This window comes from Molossus molossus, unplaced genomic scaffold, assembly GCF_014108415.1.
Source record: "Molossus molossus isolate mMolMol1 unplaced genomic scaffold, mMolMol1.p scaffold_m16_p_6, whole genome shotgun sequence".
NCBI classification, from domain to species: Eukaryota; Metazoa; Chordata; class Mammalia; order Chiroptera; family Molossidae; genus Molossus; species Molossus molossus.
The window spans coordinates 21,972,468-21,996,385 of record NW_023425399.1 but is presented as its reverse complement, the minus strand read 5'-3'; the positions used below and the strand labels follow the sequence as shown (position 1 = coordinate 21,996,385).

General features: G+C 42.2%; 1 protein-coding gene across 2 annotated transcripts in view; it reads right to left on the bottom strand.

The window, feature by feature from the left end:
* Positions 1–1,684: 1,684 nt before the first annotated feature.
* CDK5RAP1 (CDK5 regulatory subunit associated protein 1) overlaps positions 1,685–23,918 on the bottom strand; it is a 33,879-nt gene continuing 11,645 nt past the window's right edge. Inside the window, exons 7-14 of one of the 2 annotated variants that reach the window (XM_036245458.1) lie at positions 23,203–23,323; positions 19,197–19,427; positions 18,862–18,959; positions 16,672–16,727; positions 14,656–14,786; positions 11,693–11,842; positions 8,358–8,498; positions 1,685–1,962 (exon numbers count right to left, since the gene is read on the bottom strand). In XM_036245458.1, coding sequence (XP_036101351.1) covers positions 1,873–1,962; positions 8,358–8,498; positions 11,693–11,842; positions 14,656–14,786; positions 16,672–16,727; positions 18,862–18,959; positions 19,197–19,427; positions 23,203–23,323 — 1,018 coding nt within the window. In that variant the 3' untranslated portion in view covers positions 1,685–1,872. Of the gene's footprint in view, positions 1,963–6,214; positions 6,358–8,357; positions 8,499–11,692; positions 11,843–14,655; positions 14,787–16,671; positions 16,728–18,861; positions 18,960–19,196; positions 19,428–23,202; positions 23,324–23,918 lie in introns of those variants that run through there. The other variant, XM_036245459.1, reaches the window with a different exon arrangement.

The following is a 23,918-nucleotide window of genomic DNA, read 5'->3' as shown; positions in this document are numbered from 1 at the left end:
AGTTCCTGCTGGTTTTTCCAGCCAGAAGTTATGGGAACTTCTCTTCCTGGCGCTGGAACCCTGAGTGGCGAGCGGGGTGTGTGGTATGGGACGGGGACCCCTCAGTCCTCAGAGAGGACCTTCCCAGCCAAGGTGTCCTCCTAATTTTTATCTGCCACATGTGAGTGTGGGACCAGCCCATCCACCTCCGCCCCTCCTACCAGTCTCCATGTGGCTGCTTCTTTAATTCCGTATTTGTAAGACTTCCATTCAGCTTGATTTCAGGTGGTTTTGAATGATGGTTGTTCTGTAGTTTAGTTGTAACTTTGATGTGGTTGTGGGAGAACGCGATACCACATTTACCTACACTGCCATCTTGACTGGAAGTCTAAAAAAGGTGCTTTAAAATGCCTTTTGAGCCCAGCCGGTGTGGCTCAGTGGTTGAGCATCGACCCATGCACCAAGAGGTCACCAGTTCAATTCCCAGTCAAGGCACATGCCCAAGTTGTGGGCTAAAACTCGAGTGCAGGCATGCAGGAGGCGACCAATCGATGTTCTCTGATTAATGTTTTCCTCTCTCTCCCCCTCTCCTTTCCTCTCTCTAAAATCAATAAAGAAAAAAAATTTAATACCTTTTGAATAAAGAACGAGGGTGAAGAGCTATAACAAATGTTTTCCTCAGGAGAAGACAGACCTTGAGAGCAGAAACCAATATTCCCTGACCAAAAAAGCACCTAAGGAAGAGGTTTCCAGCCTGGGGTTCCCAAAAGCAGTCTCACAGGTCAGTGGAAAGAGTGTAAAGGAGATCAAGGGCGAACACAATAAAAGCCTCAGAACATCCTAATGTACTCCATCTGTTATAGAAGGAAAATTGTTGCTCCAGTTTGATAAGAACTCACTATGTTCCATAGATAGTGCTAACTAAACTCTTGACGAGTATAATCTGACTCCAAATGTTCCATGCTACCATCTTTTGGTGTTTTTTTTTCATGATACCCACAAAATGACAATCTTAGTAGTGAATGGGCCAAGAATGAGTGTTCAAAGCCCACTAGCAGGTAATAATGTCTTCCAAAACTCCAAATGCTGTCAGACTCGAAGGCAAAGAATGAATTGACAGGCTAATTAAGAGGTCCAGAGAAAAATCCTCAGGTAAAAAATGAGAATAAAGCGAGGAGATAAGTAGCCCTGGCCAGTTTGGCTCAGCAGTTAGAGCATCAGTCGGTGGACTGACGGGTCTCAGGTTTGATTCCCAGTCAAGGGCACACACCTGGCTTGCAGGTTCGAGCCCTGGCCCTCCTCAGGGTTGTGTGGGAGGCAACCAATCAATGTGTCTCTCTCACATTGATGTTTCTCTCTCTCCCTCTCCTTTCCACTCTCTAAAAATCAATGGAAAAAGATCCTCAGATGAGGATTAACAAAAAACAACAACAACAAAAAAGTGAGGGGATAAGCAGGTGAGTCAATGTCATCAAATCAAAATGTTAGAAAGATCTATAGCAGTTTTTCCCAATCCAATGGTTCTCTCTACCTTACCCTCCCCTTCAGTCTCTAACTCCTAGGGTTCAGGGGAGAAAACCAGAGGGGTTAGCAGTGTCCACAACAGAAATTGGGTTGGGAAACACTTAACACAGACACTCTAGAGAAAATCCCAGAAGCACTAACCAAAGCAGAAATGATATAAAGGTAGAGAGACAGAGGGACCACTTTAGTTTAGGTAAATTTAATGATTACAAAGACTGTTCATGTAGTAGAAAAGAGATGCATTTTCCATTTGACATTAAGTTGCTTCACCACTTGCAGCTTGTCTTCAAAGCTTCATTACCTCTTTCATTAGCAACCAGTCATATCTCCCTTATGTTGGAAGGACCGCCCACATCAACTCTGAAGCCATCACTCAGGTGAGCAATATGCTGCGGAGTCCTTCAGAGTGGTCCTGCAGAGAACATGTCCTCTAAGAGTCTGAGAGCTGGTGGAGGTAATCTGAAAGAAAACCAGTCAGGAGAAGGCAAGGTAATCAAGACTGTACCACAGGGATATAATGTGGAACCTCCTGAGGAGAGGCCACCAAAAGGGATGGAGATGACAGGCCAGCAGAAACTGCATGGTCCCTGTATGCCACCAATCCTGGGAGGAAGATAATCTGATACAATGGCAATGCCTATAATTTAAAAGGTCCAAAATAAGTCAGTCCCAAACAGCTACTTCTTCCTTTCCTTTGGAAGATGGCTTCTCCCCAGCACTAACCATAGGTTCAGGTGTGAGCTGCCCATCACAGACCCTGCCCTCCTAACTCCAGAGGTAAACTGTAATCCAGGCTGGACTAGTCAAATCCTTCCTTAGGATATTTAGGACCAAAATTTGGTGAGAAAGGCTCTCTTTCCTCTCTGATTAAGAGCTAAAAGCAGTACCAGTGGTCTCATTTCTTACCATGAGAACAAGTCGGTCCATTAGTAAATATTTATAAAGTACTTTTATGTTCTAGGAATCGTCCCAGGTGCTGGAGACAATAAGATGAACAAAAGAGATATTTTCCCTGACCTCAGAAGAGCTTTCAGGAAAAAATAGACAATAATATGTAAATAAATAAACAAAGATGATTCAAGCACTGAAAAGAGCTATGGAGATAAAATGGGCTAATGCGGTCAACAATGACCAGAGCAAGGCGGATGGAAGCTGCCCTAGCACTCCAGTGGGCAGAGAAGGCCTCTCAACGAGGTGACATTTGAGAAAGAATCTGAAGGTTTTTTTTTCCTTTATTGATTTTAGGGAGAGAGGAAGTGAGAGGGGGAGAGAGATGGAAACATCGATGAGAGAGAACATCGACTGGCCGCCTCCTGCACACCCCCACTAGGGATCGGGCCCACAACCTGGGCATGTGGCCTGACCGGGAATCAAACCAGTGACCTGTTGGTGCATGGGTCAATGCTCAACCAGTGAGCCACACCGGCCAGTTTTAAATAATGCAGCCAGACAAAGATCAAGAGCTTCCCATGCAACACAGCACTGATACCAAACTAGTTTTGAGGGACAAAAAGGAAGCTACCAAGTCAGGAAGAGAGGGAATAGGAAGAGTGGAGGAAATGAGAGGTTGCAAAGGTAACTGGGACAGATCAAATAAGGCCTTAGACACCTTGCATTTCATGTTGGCTCCAATGAGAAGCCACTGGAGGGCTTAAGCAGAGGAGTAAGTAATCCAGTCTAGAAAGGTCATATTACCTAGTGTGGGGCAGACAGATTAGAAGAGGACAAGAATGAAAGTAGGAAATAGGAAACCTCTGAAATTTTCATGCACTGCTGGTGGGAGTATAAAATGGTACAATCTGCCCTGGCTAGTTTGGCTCAGCGGTTAGAGCGTCAGCCCACGGACCAGAGTGTCCTGGGTTCAGTTCCCAGTAAGGGCATATACCTCGGTTGGGGTCGTGTGGGTGGCAGCCACTCAATATGTCTCTCTCACATCAATGTTTCTCTCTCTTCCTCCCTCTCTCCCTCCGGCTCTATCTGAAGATAAATGCAAAAAAAATGTCCTTGGGTGAGGATAAAAATGGTACAATCACTTCAGCTAGTTTTCTTTTTTTTAATTGTTGACTATAACATATGTCCCCCATTTTCCCCCTCCACCCGGCCTCGGCCCCACCCCAGGCTTTCCCCACACTACTATCTGTGTCCACGGGCTATGCACATATGCATATAAGTTCTTTGGTTAGGCTCTTCCTGTCCTACCCACCTCCCTCCCTTGGCTATTTCTATCATACAAATCCTATGACCCAGCAAATCTAAGCCATATACCCAATAGAAATGAATATGTATGGGCACTAAAACACATGTATAGGAACAATCATATCAATTCTACTCATAATAACTCCAAATTGAAAACAACCAAAAAGGCCAACGACAGTACAATGCATAAATAAATTGTGGTATATTCACACAAAATGAATAGAGAGTGTAATCATAGACGAACTGTACAACATAAGTTTGAGGAAAGAAGACAGACATCAAAAATATATAATGTATGATTCAATTGTATAACAATAATCCTGGCTCAGCTTGAAGCGTCCAGGTTCGATTCCCAGTCAAGGGTACATATCTGGGCTGCAGGTTTGATCCTCAGCACCAGTCAGAGTCATGCAGGAGGAAACCAATCAACGTCTCTCTCTCTCATGTTGATGTTTCTCTCTCTCTCTCCCCCTCCCTCCCTTCCACTCTATCTAAACAATTAATGGAAATATATCCTCGGGTGAGGATTAACAAAAAATTTTTTTTCTTTAATTGTATAACAATAAAAAACAGGCAAAACTAAACAATGGTATTAGACATCAGGATGCAGAGCAACTGGTAGAAAAATAAGGGACAGTTATCGGGATTCTGAAAATATTCTATTTCTTGATTTGGGTGTTAGTTACATGGGTAGGTTCACTTTATGATAATTCATCAAGCAGTACACTTATAATGTGGCAATTTTCTACATTTATGATATACTTCAATAAGATAATTCAGTTTTAAAATACAGAAGCAGAAAACCAGTGAAGAGGATACTACAGTCTCCCAGCCAAGAAATGATGGTGGCTTGGAGAAAAAAAGAAATGGTCAGGTTCAAGATATATTCCAGAAGAAGAACTGAAACAGATGGACTGTGGATGGGAGTACAAGAAAGCAAGTGTCTAGGATGATTCCTAGAGTTTTGAGTTGAGTAATTGAATGGTGCCATTTACTGAGACGGGGAAGTCTTGAAAAGACGAAAACTGCAAGAAAGTAGGAAGAATTCATTCTGTTTTGGCCACATTAAGTTTACAATGAGAGAGAGAAAGGAGGTAAGCGCAAATCTCTTGAGATGAGAAGGGATGGAAGAGAAGGCACAAGGAGCAGCACTGACGGAAGATGCAGATGCTTCCTACAGAGTGCCAGGCAAGCAGATGGCATGTGTACGTGGAGAGGTTTGAGTGAGCTGGTAGAAATGATGCTGAGACAATGAGGTTTCATCTGACTGTATCTATTTTCCCTATGAAATATAAGGCAGACATCATTTGAGACCATGGTTTGGATAAGTAGATGAAGATTTAAGAAGAGAAAGTCAATTTACTAGGGAAATATCATAGGATCAAGATTTCAGGGCCATGCTCAGTGCTCATTTGAGTTTTGTGGTCATGAATTTCAACTGAGTGCAGTCAATTTACGTTGAAGAGACTATCCCCCAAAATTTCTCTTCTTCTTCCTCAGGAACAAAACTCCCAATTTTTTTTTTTAATCCTCTCCCAAGGACATTTTTTGTTCAGATAGAGTGGAAAGGAGAGAGAGAGAAACATCGACATGAAAGGGATACATCGAGTGGCTGCCTCCCGCACGACCCAACCGGGGCCGGGGACAAACTGCAACCGAGGTACGTGCCCTTAGCGGGAACCAAACCCGGGTCTCTCTGGACCACAGGCAGACGCTCTAACCACTGAGCCAAACCGGCCAGGGCAAAACTCACAATTTTTAACTGGACACATCGTCATTCAGAATGAAGACTACATTTCTCAGATTCTCTGAAGCCTGGTGTGGTATGTTACTATGGCAGAAATAGTGTGTAGAATTTCTGCAGCGTCCTGAAGGAAAGAGGGCATGCCTTTTCCCTTTCTTCTTCCTCCTTCCTGCTACCTAGAATATGGGCAGGATCAGCTATCTCTGATCCTGCGGCAACCTTGAGAATGAAGACTACACACACAGGAAACAAAAACAGGACCCTGGCTAGTGTGGCTCGATTGGTTGGAACATCGTCACATACACTGAAAGTTTTTGGGTTCAATTCCTGGTCAAGGCACATGCCTAGCCCTGACTGGTTTGGCTCAGTGGTAGAGCGTCAGCCCGCAGACCAATGAGTCACGGGTTTGATACTAGTCAAGGGCACATACCTTGGCTGTGGTTTGTCCCCAGCCCTTGTCAGGTCCTGTGGGAGGCAACCAGTCAATGTGTCGCTATCACATCAATGTTTCTCTCTGTCTCTCTCTCTCGCCCTCCCTCCCACTCTATCTAATGATAAATGAAAAAATATCCTCGGGTGAGGTATAAAAAAAATGGAAAAAAGAAAAGGCACATGCCTAGGTTGCGGGTTCGATCCCCAGCCCCAGAGCATGTGCCAATCGATGTTTCTGTTTCTCTCTCTCTCACTCCACCCCACCTCTCTCCACCACAATCAAGTCCTGGACCTCCCATATCTAGATTTTTATGAGAAAGAGAACTCTTACCTTATTTAAGCCACTATATTTTGAGTTTTCACTCTCCATCATCTGACCTAATTTACATAATACAGATTAACTATGTGCTTTTCCCCAGCAATGTTCAGCTGATAGGGTGCAGATGCAGAGGAAGCAGATCACCACTTTTACCAGGGTTGGGCTTTAGCCAAATAAGCACAATAGAAGGAAAAAAAGAGACAAAAGAAGTGAAATTTATGAGGGAGTAAAAGAGAATACTATGTAATACAGCATAAATTTCTTAACAAATGGAATTTTTCCATTTTACAAAAAATATCATACTAACATAACACTGCAACCCAACCCACCAACCTTATTCTTTTTTTCAAGTAACCCTTAGCTACAGTGTAAAGAAAGTCGGAGGATGTATGAGAAGGCAACTAAAAATCAAAGAAACAAACATTCAGAAGAGAAAGAAATAAGAAAATAAGACACTATTTCAAAAAAAGAACAAGTGGAGAAGCCTATGAGGAATTGTTTCTAGAGCAATAACATTGCTGCCTAGTAGGAATTACTCTACTTAGAAAATTCCTAGGTAATGTTTAAGTAAGACAATCCCCAGTCAGGACAAGGACAGAAGGGAATGGATTCATAAAGTCACCAACCAGCTAATTGATTATGTTGCAAGTTTTCGTCAGATGGACAGAACAAAAAAGTTCTAAGTGTTGGTAAAAATTTTCAGGCCAATCCAAAAAAGTTATGTGCCAAGGGAGTGAACCTCCCTCAGCTGCTAGCCATGGACCATGGCTCCCATGATTCAAGATGAAGGTGACAGTAAGAGCAAGTACAGAAAACAGAGTAGAGAGTAAGGCACTAAGAAATAGGTAAGAGGCCCAGCCAGTGTGGATCAGTGGTTGAGCATCAACCCATGTACCAAGAGGTCACCAGTTTGATTCCTGGTCAGGGCATATGCCCAAGTTGTGGGCCCAATCCCCAGTGAGGGCATGCAGGAGGCAGCCAATCGATGTTCTCTCTCATTAATGTCTCTATCTCTCTCCCTCTCTCTCTAAAATCAATAAAGAATAAAAAAATTTTAATATAAATAAATAAAAATAGGTAAGAGAACAAAATACTGATCAACATAAGCAGAAAAAGAAATACCTCTCTCCACCTCTCTCTCTGCAGATGCTCCAGAGCTCAGTGTTGGAGAAACAGCTTTGCTCCTGCCTACCTCATCAGTATGTGTCCTGCCAGTCTATGGTTCTGGGGCAAAGTGAACATGAGGACCAGAAGGAAAGGAAGATGGCAATAGCATACCTGTGATAGTGTAAGAAGAAAAGGAAGAAAGGAGAAAATAAAGGAAGGAGAGAAGAAAGGAGAACTATCCCAGTGAAAGGAGGAAAAGAAGAAAGGGAAAATCACACAGCCATTCAGCTAGATCTGCTAGTCCAGGAAAGGGACCCAGAAAACTGAAACGCATATAAGTTAGGGATGCCTGAAGCATCAGGGACCGCGAAGAGGATGATGACCCCTGACAGAACTATCAGAAGACTAAATAGTCTGGCTGGTGTGGCTCAGTGGTTGAGCGTCAACCCACGCACCAAGAGTTCACCAGTTTGATTCCCGATCAGGGCACATGCCCAGATTGTGGGCCCGATCCCCAGTGGGGGCCTTGCAGGAGGTGGCCAATCGATGTTCTCTCTCATCAATGTTTCTCTCTTCCTCTCTCACTTCTTCTCTCTCTAAAATCAATAAAGGGGGAAAAATTATTTTTTTTTAAGAAAGACTGAATAATATAATGGTTTAAAATGTGGACTCAGTCCAAATCCCTACTTTACCACTTGCTGGCTGTGTGACTCTGAGTAAGCTACTTAAATTCCTGGTGCTTCAGAGAACTATCAACTCACTAAAAATCATTTATGCTCCCTGGCCTCTCTGCAACAGGAAATTATATGCAACTAAGTACTTCCACCTCACCAAAAGCCCAGAAAGAACATTTCCAGGGAAAGAGAGAAGAAAAACAAGAAAGCATTAGTTAGAAACAGTCTAAAATTTAATTCAAGGTACGCTTCCATTTTTCAGGTTGAGAAGAGATTTTTATTTTACTGAAGAATTTCCCCAGGAAAAAAATTCATTCCCCCAAATTATCCAATCCAACACCCTATTTCACAGTGCAAGCCAAAGCCCAAAAGGACACCTTACCTTCACCAGCACATAGTCCCCAGGCTGAGCTCTGACCCTGAGCCCAGAGTTAGTGACATCCTCCATCTCTACATCAGGAAATATCACCTTAAGGTTTCCATCATTCCGGCCACACAGGTCAGTGGCAGAGCGTTTACTGAGCTGCAGAAAGAACAGAGAAGACTGTATGAACCTGTCAGTATCAGTTCTTGGAAGGCAGAAATCATGCCTTGTCTGCCTCAGATCCCCAAGGGCCTTACTCACACAGCATTCCTTAACCAAGGAATCTCTGAAGAAGTCTGTGTTTACCACTGCTCCATCAACAAGGGCAATACATGGCACACAATAAAAATTCAATCAAGTTTTGTAGATTCTACATTAGTGAATGACTCAGTCAATTAGTCTTTGACTACAGAATTCCCTTCAGCAGGAATGGACCTCCAACAGGACTGAAACCAAGGACGTATGGGTGATGGGCTTGGCAAACCAATTTTCACTGTGCCCAGTTTCAATAGTCATCACTGAGAAATATTCTGGGGTTGTTTTGCCTGGGTTACTTGCCCATAATGAATAGGCAGACTTGAAGCCAGAGTCGCCATCACACATGCAAAAGACAAGGCTAGGAGAATAATAAAACCAGAATGATGGAATTAATATCCAGAATATACAGCCATGGGGAAGTGACAAGAACCAAATTTATCCTCCAACCTTAAATAACCAGTAAACTTGACAAAGGATATGAAATAACTATTTTCAGATTTTGGACAAGACTGGGATCCCCAAGAGAAAAAAAATGAATGTGCCCTCCAATCACCCCTGCATTTTGCCAGAAGGTACATGCCAGACAGAGTATGCAAAGAAGAGAGGGAGATCTCAAGGCAGAGCATGATGATTCTCTCTGTAATGAGGGATCAGAGTACAGGGAACCTGCATAACTAGAAATAGTAGGACAAGTTCTAGACAGGAGGGAGACAAGCAGAAAAAGAGCTATAGAAATGTGCAAAAGGATCCCTTGAGTCTCTGCTGGATACTACTACATGCTTTCCTGTAGAGGGAAACTCCATGAAGTCAGGCATAGAAAGTAACTGGGAACTGTCAGCTGATCAGCTCACAGAGCTCACACGGCGCTAGGAATCATTTGCTCTACCACTAAACAGTCTTCATTGATTCCTTGGGACATTCAGTACTGTCTCCAGAAGAGCCATTAATTAGTAATGAGGCTAAACTATCCCTATAACAAAAAAGCTTTTCTTTTTTCATCCTCACTTGAGGACATTTTTCCATTTTTTGTTCAGATAGAGTGGGAGGGAGAGAGAGAGAGAGAAACATTGATGAGAAAGGGACACATCAAGTGGCTGCCACCTGCACGACCAACCAGGGCCAGGGACAAACTGCAACCGAGGTACGCACCCTTAGTGGGAACCGAACCTGGGTCTCTCCGGACCGCAGGCCAACACTCTAACCACTGAGCCAAACCAGCCAGGGCCAAAAAAGCTTTTCTAACAAAACTTAAAAACAAGCTTTGAAAGGATCAATCTGACCTGTAAGTAACATCACTGCCTATCAGAACAAAGACAAACACAAAATCCAGACACTGAAAAATAAACTTGCATTGTCTAATATCCAATCAAATACAACTAAATATGCCCAGAAGCAAGTACGAGACAGCATATTATTTTGTCAGTAAATACTTTAGTATATGTTTCTAAAAGATAAGAACACTTTTTAAAAAAATAAATAATGCTATTATCGTATTGAAATAATTGACAATAGTTTCTTTGTCAGTGTTCCCATTTCCTTGCTGTCTCATAAAAGTTATTTTATGGTTGGTTTATTCAAATCATCGAACCTGCTTCAAAACAACTCACTGGGGGCAGCAGAGATGAAATAAGATTAGCTATGATTAACATTTTTTTTTTTTTTTGTATGTGCCCCTAGTGGGAACCAAAACCAGGACTCTGTGGTCCACAAGCCAATTGATGCTCCAGCCACTGAGCCAAACCGGCCAGGGCCACTATGATTAACATTGTACTGACAATTGTTAAGACCTGTTATTAGATATCCAGAATGGGCAGAGTGCCTTCCAGACACCTGACATTATTCCTGCGCTTGAGCTTCATAAAACATTCCTAAAGTTTTGTACAAAAAAAAAAAAAAAATCTTTTTGGCTTAGTCTGAATGACTTGAACAAATTTTTCACTGTTACTACTAGAGAATCCTAACAAACACAAACACCAGGCAATTGGTGGCTTTGATGCTGCCATATCCTAAGACATGGAGCAGGAGTCTCCTTCCCCAAACCAGAACATAGAAAACTCACAGAAAGGGCCCTGTCTCTCTTTCCCCTCCTTTTCACTGGCTATAGCATGCCAGCTTCACAAATGGTCAGGTTCCCAAACTCACCCCTTATGCCATCTGTTTAGTGCTCTCCCTAAATGATGGTAAGGTCCCCAGGCTTAACCACAGAAGCCTACAGAAACCACAAACTTCCTGAAATACAGTACATTTCTAAGAAAGAATTAAAGACAGACAATAAAATTGATTCTAAAAATATACATATGATACTGCTTCCAGAAAGATGGAGCAGACATACTTTTCCTTAATGCTTTCACTAGGTACAAAAATATCCCTCAGAAATGAACGAGGAAATCAAGACATTCTAAGATAAATGAAAACAAAGAAAATCTGCTGCCAGAGTATGTAAAGGAAGTTCTCTAAACAGAAAAGAAACAATAAAAGTAGGATCTCTGGAGCATCAGGAAGGAAAAAAAGAACACAATGACATGACTATACAGAAAATCCCAAGAAAACTACCCAAAAAGCTCCTAGATCTATTAAGTGAATTCAACAAGGTCTCAGGATATAAGATAAACATACAAAACTCAATTATTTCTACATGATAGCAACGAATGCACAAACACCTGAAATTAAAAACAGCAATTACAATAGCTAAAAATTAATAAACAAACATACTTAGGTGTAAATCTAACAAAATATACAGGATCTGCCTGGCCAGTGTGGCTCGGTGGTTGAGCGTCGACCCATGCACCAAGAGGCTACCAGTTCGATTCCCAGTCAGGACACATGCCCAGGATGTGGGCCCGATCCCCAGTGGGGGGCATGCAGAAGGTGGCCAATTGATGTTCTCTCTCATCAATGTTTCTATCTCTCACTCTCCCTTTCTCTTCCTCTCTTTCTAAAATCAATAAAGAAAAAAAAATTTTTTAAACATGTACAGGATCTATACACTGACAATTACAAAACTAATAAAAAGGAATCAAAGAAAATCTAAATAAAGGGAGACATACTATGTTACAAAAAAGAAACAAAATATATGTAGATACATATGGTCTCACCCCCTCCACCAGCACCAGCTGGGTACAACCCATAGAGATCTTGTTGGCTTTCGTTGCTTCTTCTCGGAAGACAGTGATAAGTTCCTCCAAACGTCTTAATTTTACCTCTTCCAGGACATCATCCTTCAGCCTGTGATATGCCCGTGTCTTCTATTAAAAAAAAAAAAAAAGGGAGGTCACCAAGGACCTAGAGAATCCATCTTGAGGCATAATGGAGAACCACGTTCATTCCATCTACAAGTTACAGACATATGTACAGAAAACTCAAGCCACACCATGAGTGTTCTCTAGTTCCAAGAGCCTTCTAAGAGATAAAGATGCCCAGCCGGTGTGGCTCAGTGGTTGAGCGTCAAACCATGCACCAAGAGGTCACAGGTTCGATTCCCAGTTGGGGCACATGCCCAGGTTGTGGGCCAGATCCCCAGTGGGGCATGTGCAGGGGGCGACTAGTCGATGTTCTCTCTCATCAATGTTTCTCTCTCTCTCTCTCCCCTTCTCCCTTCCTCTCTCTCTCTCTAAAAATCAATAAAGAAAAAAAAATTTTTTTTAATTAAAAAAAAAGAGATAAAGATAGCTATGCAGCGAAGTCACTGTTTTTGCAAGGGCTAAATTTTAAGTTTAGCACTGAAAATCTTTATACAATGTCCTAAGGATAAAGGTTACATTTATACATATACTAAGTAACTCATGTACCAGGTTACTCAGCCACACAGTTTATAAAGTCACAAGATGCAAAGCAGCCTAACTGTTTTATCAATAAGTAACTAGAAAAACAAATTATGGTTTATTTACACAATGGAATATTACACAGCTGTTAGAAAAATGAGATAGCTTTATATATATATATTGATATGACTGCTCTCCAAAATATACTATGTTTTTAAAGATTTCTTTTTAATTTATTTGTAGGGAGGAAAAAAGAGAGAAACATGGATATGAGAAACACCGATCGGCTGCCTTCTGCACACCACCTACCAGGGATCAAGCCTGCAATCCAGGCATATGTCCTGACCAGGAATCAAACCGGCAACATTTCAGTGCACAAGACAACAACCAAGCAACTGAGCCACACTACCCAGGGCTCCAAAATATACTCTCAACAGAAATAAGCAAGGTACAAATGAACTTGTACAGTCCGGCTGATGTGGCTCACTGGTTGAGCATTGACCCATACACCAAGAGGTCGCCGATTTGATTCCCAATCAGGGTACATGCCCAGGTTGTGGGCCCAATCCCCAGTGAGGGGCATGCAGGAGGCAGCCAAATGATGTTGTCTCTTATCGATGTTTCTATCTCTCTCTTCCTCTCACTTCCTCTCTCTCTAAAATCAATAAAGGGGGAAAAAATGATTTTAAACAAATGAACCTGTATAATAACTTTAGAATAGAAAGAGTATCTATAAATATGTTTTAAATACATGAAATATCTCTGGAAGGTTGTAAAAGAAACTGCTAAGAGCAGTTGCCTTCAGGAAAGAAACTGAAAATCAGGCAACCTGGGTCTTAAGAAGGAAGAACTTCTTACTGCATATGATTTTGACCTTTTGAATTTTATACCATGAGCATATATTACCTAGTTAAAAAAGAAAAAAAGAAAGAAAGAAAATGTATCCTTGGCTGGCCAGTGTGACTCACTTGGTTGGGTGTCATCCCGTGCACCTGAGGGTTGCCAGTTCAATTCCAGGTCAGGGCACATGCCCAGTTTGGGGGCTTGATCCCCAGTAGGGAGCATGAAGGAGGCAGCTAATTGATGTTTCTCACTATCCCTCTCCCTTCCTAAAAATCAATAAACTATTCTTTAAAAAAATGAAAAGAGCCCAGCCAGTGTGGCTCAGTGGTTGAGCATCAACCCATGAACCAAGAGGTTGCCAGTTCGATTCCCAGTCAGGGCACATGCCCAGGTTGTAGGCCTGATCCCCAGTGGGGAGCAAGCAGGAGGCAGCCAACCAATGTCCTTTCTCTCTCATTGATGTTTCTATCTCTCTCCCTTTCCCTTTCTCTCTCTCTAAATATCAATAAAATTAAAAAGAAAAAAAAATTTTTTTAAAGAGTCATAAAAAAAAGAAAATTTATCATTGAAAAGCCTTTGCATCATCCAACACCACAGTATGCATACAGGTTTATACACACACACATGAGATCGTAACACAGTTGGAGAATCACTGAGCTATACAAAAGTATGAAATAAAAGAAAAACCAATACACCAAAGTGTGGGCATGCAAATCAATTTGCCTTTGCGAGAACTACCAATTCCACAGAGAAAAATGGAGAATAGGTAGAGAATCCTAAAACAGAATTCTCTTACGGGGTTTACTCTATTCTGTCTTATTAACAACTTACCTATATTGTACACTTATCATTAGGCAATTCACCCCTACCACCAAGAAAAAGGCAGCAGACCAGGACTATCCCCTCTGCAAGAAATACATTACTCTCCATTTCCTTCCTCACCTCCTTCTACATTGTTTACCTGGGAATCTATGTTATAGGAGAAACTCCAAAGTGGGTATCAGTGAGTTCACTTGGCCTAGAAAAACTGAAACTAAAAATAGCTGAGGATGGCTGGGAAGGTGACAAGGAGCCTCTGTAAAACAAATCACATCTGTAGGCCAAAAAAGAAGTTCTGCAGGTTGAGAAATTATTTTAGATTTCTTGTAAAGAGAATAATGTCCCTCCCTCCCCATTCAAATTCTAAACAACTTAAACATAATTTCAAATATTCTAATAAAGAGAAATGTTGGCACAGGTAATTATTTTTCATCTCCAATTGCTGAATTATGTAAACCAGCAGACAGGTTGATTAGATAAAATAAAGAAATGAATGGTAAGATCCTTGTGGTTTCTCAAGGGCTACCTTGCTGCCACTTACTTTTATTCCCAGTTATCTACAGTCAAACCCAAACTGGTCAGGAATGATATCAGTCTCAGCATAGAAGCAGTTCCTCACCCATCCCAGAGCTCACCTGTCTCATACTGTAGGCAAAGAGGAAGCCCATGTTGTACTGAACTTCCTGAAGCAAAGACACTGTCTGGAGGTGATCTTCCTCTGTCTCACCACAAAAGCCAGCAATGAAATCACTGCTGAGGCTCACACCTGCAACACACAACAAACGACAAAGGACAGCATATCCCTGCTGCTTACTTTCAAGAGAGGTCTTTGGCACTTGCAGGCTAGAGAGAAATAGCAATTGTAAGGCCTTTCCTAGAGCTATTTGGCCCATGTGCTAAACAGTCACTGTAGGGCAAGGGGGGATAGACCAGCTTATCTACAATGCTCCCACGCCAGAGCCTGGCTTCTCATTGTACACTCTCCTCGGTACTAGATAAAAGTATTTTCACTTCAGACGTGGAATTTAGGAACACAGTAAGAGTCCACATTTTCAAATTGGTCCTGCTTTTACTGGTAAAAACCTTGCAGTGCCCCATATAAATATATTTTTTTTTTTTTTTTTTTTTTTTTTTTTGTGGTACGTGCCCCTAGCAGGAACTGAACCCGGACCTCTCTGGTCCACAGGCCGACACTCAACCGCTGAGCCAAACAGGCCAGGGCTAAATATATTCTTGAAGTTAGTTTAACACAATGTTCACTTAAAATAGTAACAATAACTACTACTATTTACTAAATACTCACTGAGTGCTATACTTTACTATCTAACTTAACCTATTTACTTTTTCCAAAAATCCAATGAGGTGAGTACTATTAACTGTATTTTATAGATGAGGAAACTGCAGCCCAAAGAACCTCCACACCATCCTGTCCCATAAAGATGAAAGTATTTATGCATATTACAAGTTACAATCATTAAGAATTTGGACAAAATGTAAACATTGCCAACCAAACCTAAACTAAAAGACTACAGAGTAATTTTATGAGGAGGAAAGAAAAAGGATTAAGATAAATAGGAAACGAATGACCTCTTAAGTACATATTTTTAAAGATATCAATTGCCCCCAAATCAGAACTAATTTAGACCATATATAACTTTGCCAACTAACAAGGAAAAACAAGGTCTTTCTCATATACTCAGAAACACAAAAACATAGAAAATGAATCTCTTGCCCTGGCCGGTTTGGCTCAGCGGTTAGAGCGTCGGCCTGCGGACCGGAGAGTCCCGGGTTCGGTCCTGCTAAGGGCACGTACCTCAGTTGCAGTTTGTCCCCGGCCCTGGTTGGGGTTGTGTGGGTGGCAACCCCTCGATGTATCTCTCTCACATCGATGTTTCTCTTTGTCTTCCTCCTTCTCTCCCTCTCACTCTATCTGAAGATAAATGCAAAAATGTCCTCAGGTGAGGATAAAAAAAAAAGAAGGAAAATGAATCTCTTTAGCCTTGAGGCCACAAGCTGATCCACATCTCTGAGTATTTCTAGCAAGACCAAAACATTAAAAAAATCAGAAAAAAGTAAAGAGAGAAAAAGAGCCCTGGCTGGTTTGGCTGTTAATTGGAGTGTCGTCCTATACACCAAAAGGATGCAGATTCAATTTCCAGTCATGGTACAAACCTGGGTTGTGGGTGCAGTCCCTGGTTGGGGCCTATATGAGAGGCAATTGAACAATGTTTCTCTCTCTCTATCGCCCCTCTCTTCCTTCCACTCAAGAGAGAAAGAGAGAGAGAGAGAGAGAGAAACAGAACTAAAGAGAAGCAAAAGAAGTGTTAAAGTCCGGCTGGTGTGGCTCAGTGGTTGAGTATTGACCCATGCACCAAGAAGTCACCAGTTCGATTCCTGGTCAGGGCACATGCCCAGGTTATAGGTCCGATCCCCAGTGGGGAGCATGAAGGAGGCGGCCAATCGATGTTCTCTCTCATTGATGTTTCTATCTCTCTTTCCCTCTCACTTCCTCACTCTCTAAAATCAATAAAGGGGGGGGGGGAGAGGAAGTGTAAAAGGTGTCATTAAGATACTGCCACAGGTGTTGCCTGTATCTGACCAAGACTGTGGTCACTGTAATGTGTTCAGCAGAATACATTTCTTAAATGTACCTGGAATAGACTCTCTGATATGATGAATTAACTCCACATAAGCTTCTCTTGAATAGCTGCAATAAAGAATAAAAAGAAAAGCCTTAGATGAATCAATCTTCTTTAAATGAATTCTATAAAAAGGTAACATTATGAATTACCACATGTAATCAATTCTCACCCACACAGGACAGTACAATAGGTTAAAGTATCCAAAAGATCTCTTATGATCCAAATCCTTTACTGTGACTTAATTTAGAGCCTATGAATTTTTAGTTCAAAAACATAAATTGTTTTAAATAACCTTCTGTATTTAACTAATAATGAAGACAGATAAAACATTTAACCGGATCTAGGTGACTTTTTTTTTTCTTTATTGATTTAGAGAGAGAGGAAGAGAGAGAGAGAGACAGAAACATCGATGAAAGAGAACATCAACTGGCCACCTCCTGCATGCTCCTCACTAGGGATTTGGCTCACAACCTGGGCCTATGCCCTGACCGGAAATTGAAACAGAGACCTCTTGGTGCATGGGTTGACATTCAATCGGAGCCACACCAGCCTGGCTAGGTGACTTTTTATATGCCCTTCTGGTCTCAAGATTATGGTCAGAGGGATACCAAGATCACCAAGAATAAGTTGGAGGTTGCCAAAGACTTGTTTAAAAGTGTTTTCAAGTCTGACTGAGAACTCTGACATTTGGGGGGTGGGAGGGATAAATAAATAAAAGGATGCCCAGCCTGTGTGTTGGTTGAGTGTCATCCCATGCACCAGGAGGTCGCTGGTTCGATTCCCGGTCAGGACACATGCTTGGGTTGTGGGCTCAATGCCCAGTAGGGGATGTGCAGGAGGCAACCCAATAGATGTTTCTCTCTCAATGTTTCTATCTCTCCCTCTCCTTTCCTCTCACTGAAATCAATAAAAAAATATTTTATAAATAAATAGCCCTGGCCGGTTTGGTTCAGCGGTTAGAGCGTCGGCCTGCGGTCCTGAGAGACCCGGGTTCGGTTCCCGCTAAGGGCATGTACCTTGGTTGCAGTTTGTCCCCGGCCCTGGTTGGTTGTGCGGGTGGCAGCCACTTGATGTGTTCCTTTCACACCCGATGTTTCTCTCTCTCTGTTCCTCTCTCTCCCTCCCACTCTACCCGAACAAAAAATGGAAAAATGTCCTCGGGTGAGGATAAAAAAAAAAACAAAAAAAAAACTAATAAATAAATGGATCTCTAAAACTCTTTGCCAATGTCAAAAACAAGTCGCCCTGGCCAGTTTGGCTCAGCGGTTAGAGCGTCGGCCTGCGGTCCCCAGAGACCCGGGTTCGGTTCCCGCTAAGGGCACATACCTCAGTTGCAGTTTGTCCCCGGCCCTCCCTGGTTGGGTTGTGCGGGTGGCAACTACTCGATGTGTCCCGTTCATGTCGATGATGTTTCTCTCTCTCTCTCTCTCCCTCTCTCTCTCCCTCCCTCCACCCCCCTCCCTCCCACTCTATCTGAACAAAATATCAAAAAGTGTCCTCGGGTGAGGATAAAAAAAAAATTAAAATAAATAAATAAATAAACAAACAAACAAACAAGTCAAGCCCTGGCCGGTTTGGCTCAGCGGTTGGAGCGTCAGCCCGCAGTCCAGAGAGACCCGGGTTCGGTTCCCGCTAAGGGCACGTATCTTGGTTGCAGTTTGTCCCCGGCCCTGGTTGGATTGTGCAGGAGAAGGCAGCCACTCGATGTGTACCTTTCATGTCAGTGTTTCTCTCTCTCTCTCTTCCTCTCTCTGCCCCTCCCACTCTCTGTGAACAAAAAATGAAAAAATGTCCTTGGGTGAGGATAAAAAAAAAAAGTCAAAACACTAGTTCTATACAGCTTTCCATCTGTCACATTCTCCTTTCAGTCTTACCTCTGCTACATTTATTATTCCCAAAGTAAATAGAACTGCACTTAAATTCCAAGACCTAAAAAACTTAAAAGCTAAAGGATTAAAATCTGTGTGCCACACTGTAGGTGCTTAATAAAAAAAATGCTAAACAAACTAAATGAGTGATCCAGTCCTTAGCCTACACTTAGTGAACAAAAGCAAATTACAATATTCATGCATTTATTCATATAACATGTTTACTGAGCAGCTACTATGTGCCACACACTAATCTAGGATTTTAGACACTGTTTGCTCCTTAAAGAGACATTGAAAGGTGTAGGATACCCCCTCCCCAAGCAAGACTGACCCCCTCCGCATGGCTTCCAATACACGGCTACTTCCACTCTGAGCTGGTAGATGGATCTGTTTACAGATGTTGTCTCTCTCATGAATCAGCTGCAGAACCTGATCAAACAGAACACATTAAAAGTCATCAAAGTCTCACCAAAGAATCTTACGGAAAGGATTACCACCCCCACTGTTCTCTGCCAAAGTTAATTTTCAAGTAATTAAGAGGCTGACTGAACCAAACACATGAATTGCCCAAATGCTTTACTTTTGTTCAAACCATGTTCTGTCTGTCCCAGACATAAATGTTTAAGGACACTGTTATCAGTTTGGCAGTTATCTACAGATACATACCTCATCAGGAAAATCCTTGGGGTGGGGAGAGGTAAAACGAATCCTCATTTCAGGATCTATTCTGGAGACCTGATCCAGAAGGTGAGCAAAACGAAGGCCCCCTTGCTTGGTTTTATAGTTGGTAGAAAAGCCACGGCTAAGGTTGGTGGACACTGCATTGTTGAACTGGACCTCTGAATTGTCCCGATAACTATTAACATTCTGACCAAGTAGTGTCACTTCTTTCAACCCCTGTAAAGAGGGAAATAATTAATTATTTATTTATTTATTTTCCTCACCTGAAGACATTTTTCCATTTTTTTGTTCAGAGTAGGAGGGAGAGAGAGGGAGAGAAACATCAACGTGAAAGGGACACATTGAGTGGCTACCACCCACATGACCCAACCAGGGCCGGGGACAAACTGCAACCAAGGTACGTGCCGTTAGCGGGAACTGAACCCAGGTCTCTCCGGACCGCAGGCTGACACTCTAACCGCTGAGCCAAACCGGCCGGGGCAGAAATAAATATTTTAGAAGCAATTTTTAAAACCAATTTGGTAGCTTCATGCCAAATCACTAATTAGCTGAACCTACCAAGAGCCATCCATAAATGTGTTGTCTTGAACCTGATAATTTCATGCTTGGGCATCTTATGTGAAGACTTAACTTCAGAATAAAACCTTATGTAAACATTAATCTTCAAATACTTTTTAGAGTAGCAAAAAACTAGATGCAAACTCAGTGTTCAGTAATGGTTAATATAACACCACAAATCAAATTAGGACACCATTCCGTCAGGTGAATGTTATATAAACATTACCTATAAAATATTCTTGCCAAAAATATTTAGCCTAAATTGAATTGTTTTTACACCTAACTTCCAGTTTACCAGAATCCAGGGGAATCGTTTTCTTGGTTTTTTTGTTAATACTCAACCAAGAATATTTTTCCATTGAGTTTTAGATAGGGTGGAAAGGAGGGAGGGAGAGAGAGAAATATCCATGTGAGAGAGACGCACTGATTGGCTGCCTCCCGCACAGCCCCATCAGGGATGGAACCTACAACCCAGGTATGTGCCCTTTGGTCTGAGGGCCATAGATCAAACTGCTGAGCCAAACAAACTAGCCAGAGTCAAGGGAAGAGTTTAAATGAGGAAGCAATCAAACAAATCCAGATGTGTCTGATCTCTTCAAGAAATAAATATATCATTTAAAGCAAACAACAACAAAGAAGTGGAAGGGCTATTTTAAATTAAGATATTGAAGAACTGTAACAACCAAATTAAACTATACTAATCTTGAGTGCACCTTGGTTTAAAAATCAAACAGCAGCCCTGGCTGGTTTGGTTCAGCGGTTAGAGTGTTAGCCTGCAGTCCAGAGAGACCTGGGTTTGATTCCCATTAGGGGAATGTGCCTCGGTTGCAGTTTGTCCCTGGCCTTGGTTGGGACGTGCAAGTGCAGGTGGCGGCCACTTGATGTGTCCCTTTCACGTCGATGTTTCTCTTTCTCTCCCCCCGCTTCCCAATCTATCTGAACAAAAAATGGGAAAATGTCCTTGGGTGAGGATTGAAAAAAAAAATCAAACAGCAGCCCTGGCCCGTTTTGTTCAGTGGTTAGAGCATTAGCCCATGAACTGAAGGATCACAGGTTTGATTCCCGGTCAAGGGCATGTACCTGGGTTGCGGGTTCCATCCCTGGCCTCAGTTGGGGTTGTGTAGAAGGCAACCAATCAATGTGTCTCTCTCACACCAATGTTTCTCTCTCCCTCTCTCCCTTCCACTTTCTCTGAAAATCAGTTATACACATACACACACACACACACACACACACACACGCACCCATCCTCAGGTAAGGATTTAAAAAAAAAAAAAAAAAAGGCTGTTTACTTAAATGACTTCTCATCAACAACCATTGTTTTTTGAATGAATGAACAACAATCTGTTAAAGAAACAATATTCTATTCTGTTTGTAACTATAGCCTAAAAATCTACATGAAAGAAACATCTTTTAAAAAGTTTCTCTAGTCCAGCCAGTGTGGTTCAGTGGTTGAGCGTTGACCCATGAACCAAGAGGTCGCTGGTTCAATTCCTGGTCAGGGCACATGCCCAGGTTGTGGGCCCGATACCCAGTGGAGGGCATGCAGGAGGCAGCCAGTCGATGTTCTCTCTCATTGATGTTTTTATCTTTCTCTCTCTCTCACTTCCTCTCTCTTTAAAAAAAAATAAAGAAAGAAAAATATTTTTTTAAAGTTGCTCTATAGCCCTGGACAGTGTGGCTCAATTGGTTGAGTGTCATCCCATGCATCAAAAGGGATTTATCATATGCCCGGATTGCAGGATCCATAGGGGGTATGCAGGAGGTAGCTGACTGATGTTTCTCTCTCACAATGATGTTTCTTTCTCCCTCTCCCTTTCTCTAACATCAATAAATTTTTTTTTTTTTTTATCCTCACCCGAGGACATTTTTCCATTTTTTTTGTTCAGATAGAGTGGGAGGGAGAGAGAGAGCGAGCAAGAGAGAAACATCGACATGAAAGGGACACATCGAGTGGTTGCCACCTGCACGACCAACCAGGGTCGGGGACAAACTGCAACCGAGGTACATGCCCTTAGTGGGAACCGAACCCAGGTCTCTCTGGACCGCAGGCTGGTGCTCTAACCGCTGAGCCAAACTGGCCAGGGCTAAAAACATTTTTTTAAAGTTACTCTATAAGTAAAATAAATAAGTGACTAACAGATACTTCAAAACACAATGCAGAATCATAACTTTTCACAAGTCAGTGGCTTTGAATTCACTAAGATTCACTTAAATGTTAAGTTCCTTTTGTTATATGCAAATACCTTAGAAAGGTTAGGGAGTTTTTGTCACCACCTCAGTCTACTTAAACAGAATGTCTCTATCCTGAGACAGTGAGTTTTGATACTGTGGGGGAGATGGAGGGGAAAGGAAGGAGACAACTTCAGACCAGGAAGCACTTGGAGAAGTGGGGTATGGGGAATATCTCACAGTCCCTATGTGAGCAGCCAGGAACCAAACGAAGAAAACTGAGACTCTGGGGATGGGGAAAAGAAGAGAGCACTGCCAGAGAGTAAGAACGAAGACAAACTGCTAACTCAGAACTGAAGCAGGGGTTAGCCTCCCTTGGCTCCTGAGCCAAGCAGGTAATGAAACAGGGAGACTCGAATAGAAGAAAAGTTCCACATTCCCACCTACTGTCCTATTCCACACGCTGAAAGATTCAGGCCTAATGTTAAGGAGAGACCTCTTCAAGGGCTGAGGGAGGAAGGAGGTATCTTCCTAAAAGGAGGAAAGCAGTGGGTATCTCCCCTCTAGTCCCTGATCTGATTCACTAGCCTCATCTATTCTCTGCAAGCTGGCCCAGTGGTAAAATGAACAAGAGATTTGGGAGGTTTCCCTTGAATAGTTTAATAAATCATTCTGTAAAAAATTACTATGTGCCAGGTAGTTTAAAAACATTTAAACTACCATATCCTTCCAATAACAATCCTCCCAATAACCTGGCAAGAAAGGTCTTATTATATCCTCTTTCATAGATGGGGAAACTGTGTTTCGAAGTAGGTAGTTAAATGACCAGTGCCAGGGCACCAAGCCAGAGAACAATGGAGCCAGAATTCATACTTAATCATCTGATTCTAAACTCATGCTCTCATGTATTATTTTATCCTCTTTCTTAGATGGGGAAACTGTGTTTCAAAGAAGGTAGTTAAGTAAGACCAGTTAAGTAAGCCAGAGATGGTAAAGCCAAAATTCACACTCAATCATCTGATTCTAAACTCATGATCTCATGCTCTCTCCATTCTACTGTGTTGCCTACTAAGCAAACTTCACAGGAGATCTGCCTATAATTTGTGAGCAGCAAACCAAAGAGGTACACCCAGGTATTTCTTTCTGGCCAGGTAGCTTCTACACTTGAACAGCTTAGAGATAGCACAGGCTGCAAAACTAGAACGTTGTCCTCCTCCTCCCACACACATGCTCTGGTAAGAAAGCCTGAAGAACTTTTCACCTGCTCAGAAAGCTTTCTCACTTCCTCTAGAATGGAGGCAACAGGCCGACTCCTCTCCCGGCCACGTGTGAAAGGAACGATGCAGTAGCTGCACATGTTGTCACAGCCTCTCATGATAGACCTGGGGAAAAAAGCACCAGAACTTAATAACAGGATGTCTTGGTCCAAACCAAGGAGGTCACAGCTCCCTTAGCATTATCCTTTGGCTCTAAATTCTCTTGGCAGTGTTCTCACACTGGACCAATCTGAGATCTAAGAACTAAGGCAGACATTTTTTTTATCTTTAAAAATTGGTCTTTCATCCCAGAATAGAAACCAAACCATAAGTTGTGGATATAGTGGTTACCCTGAGGGACCAGCAGTGAAGGAATGGGGTATAGACGTATCACATCCGGACTTTCTACAATTTATACTTATATATTGTTTGAACTTTCACATCCAGACCAAAAAAATAAATATTATAAAGTGTGTATAAGGAGTAGAGACATTGGATTTTTTTTCTTTGTTGATTTTAGAGAGAGAGGGAGGGAGAGGCAGAGAAAGAGAGAGAAATATCGATGAGAGAGAACATCGATTGGCCGCCTCCTACATGCCCTCCAGTAGGGATTTGGCCCACAACCTGGGCATGTGCCCTGACCAAGAATCGAACCAGAGACCTCTTTGTGCATTGGTCGATGCTCAACCACTGAGCCATACCGGCTGGGTGAGACATTGGA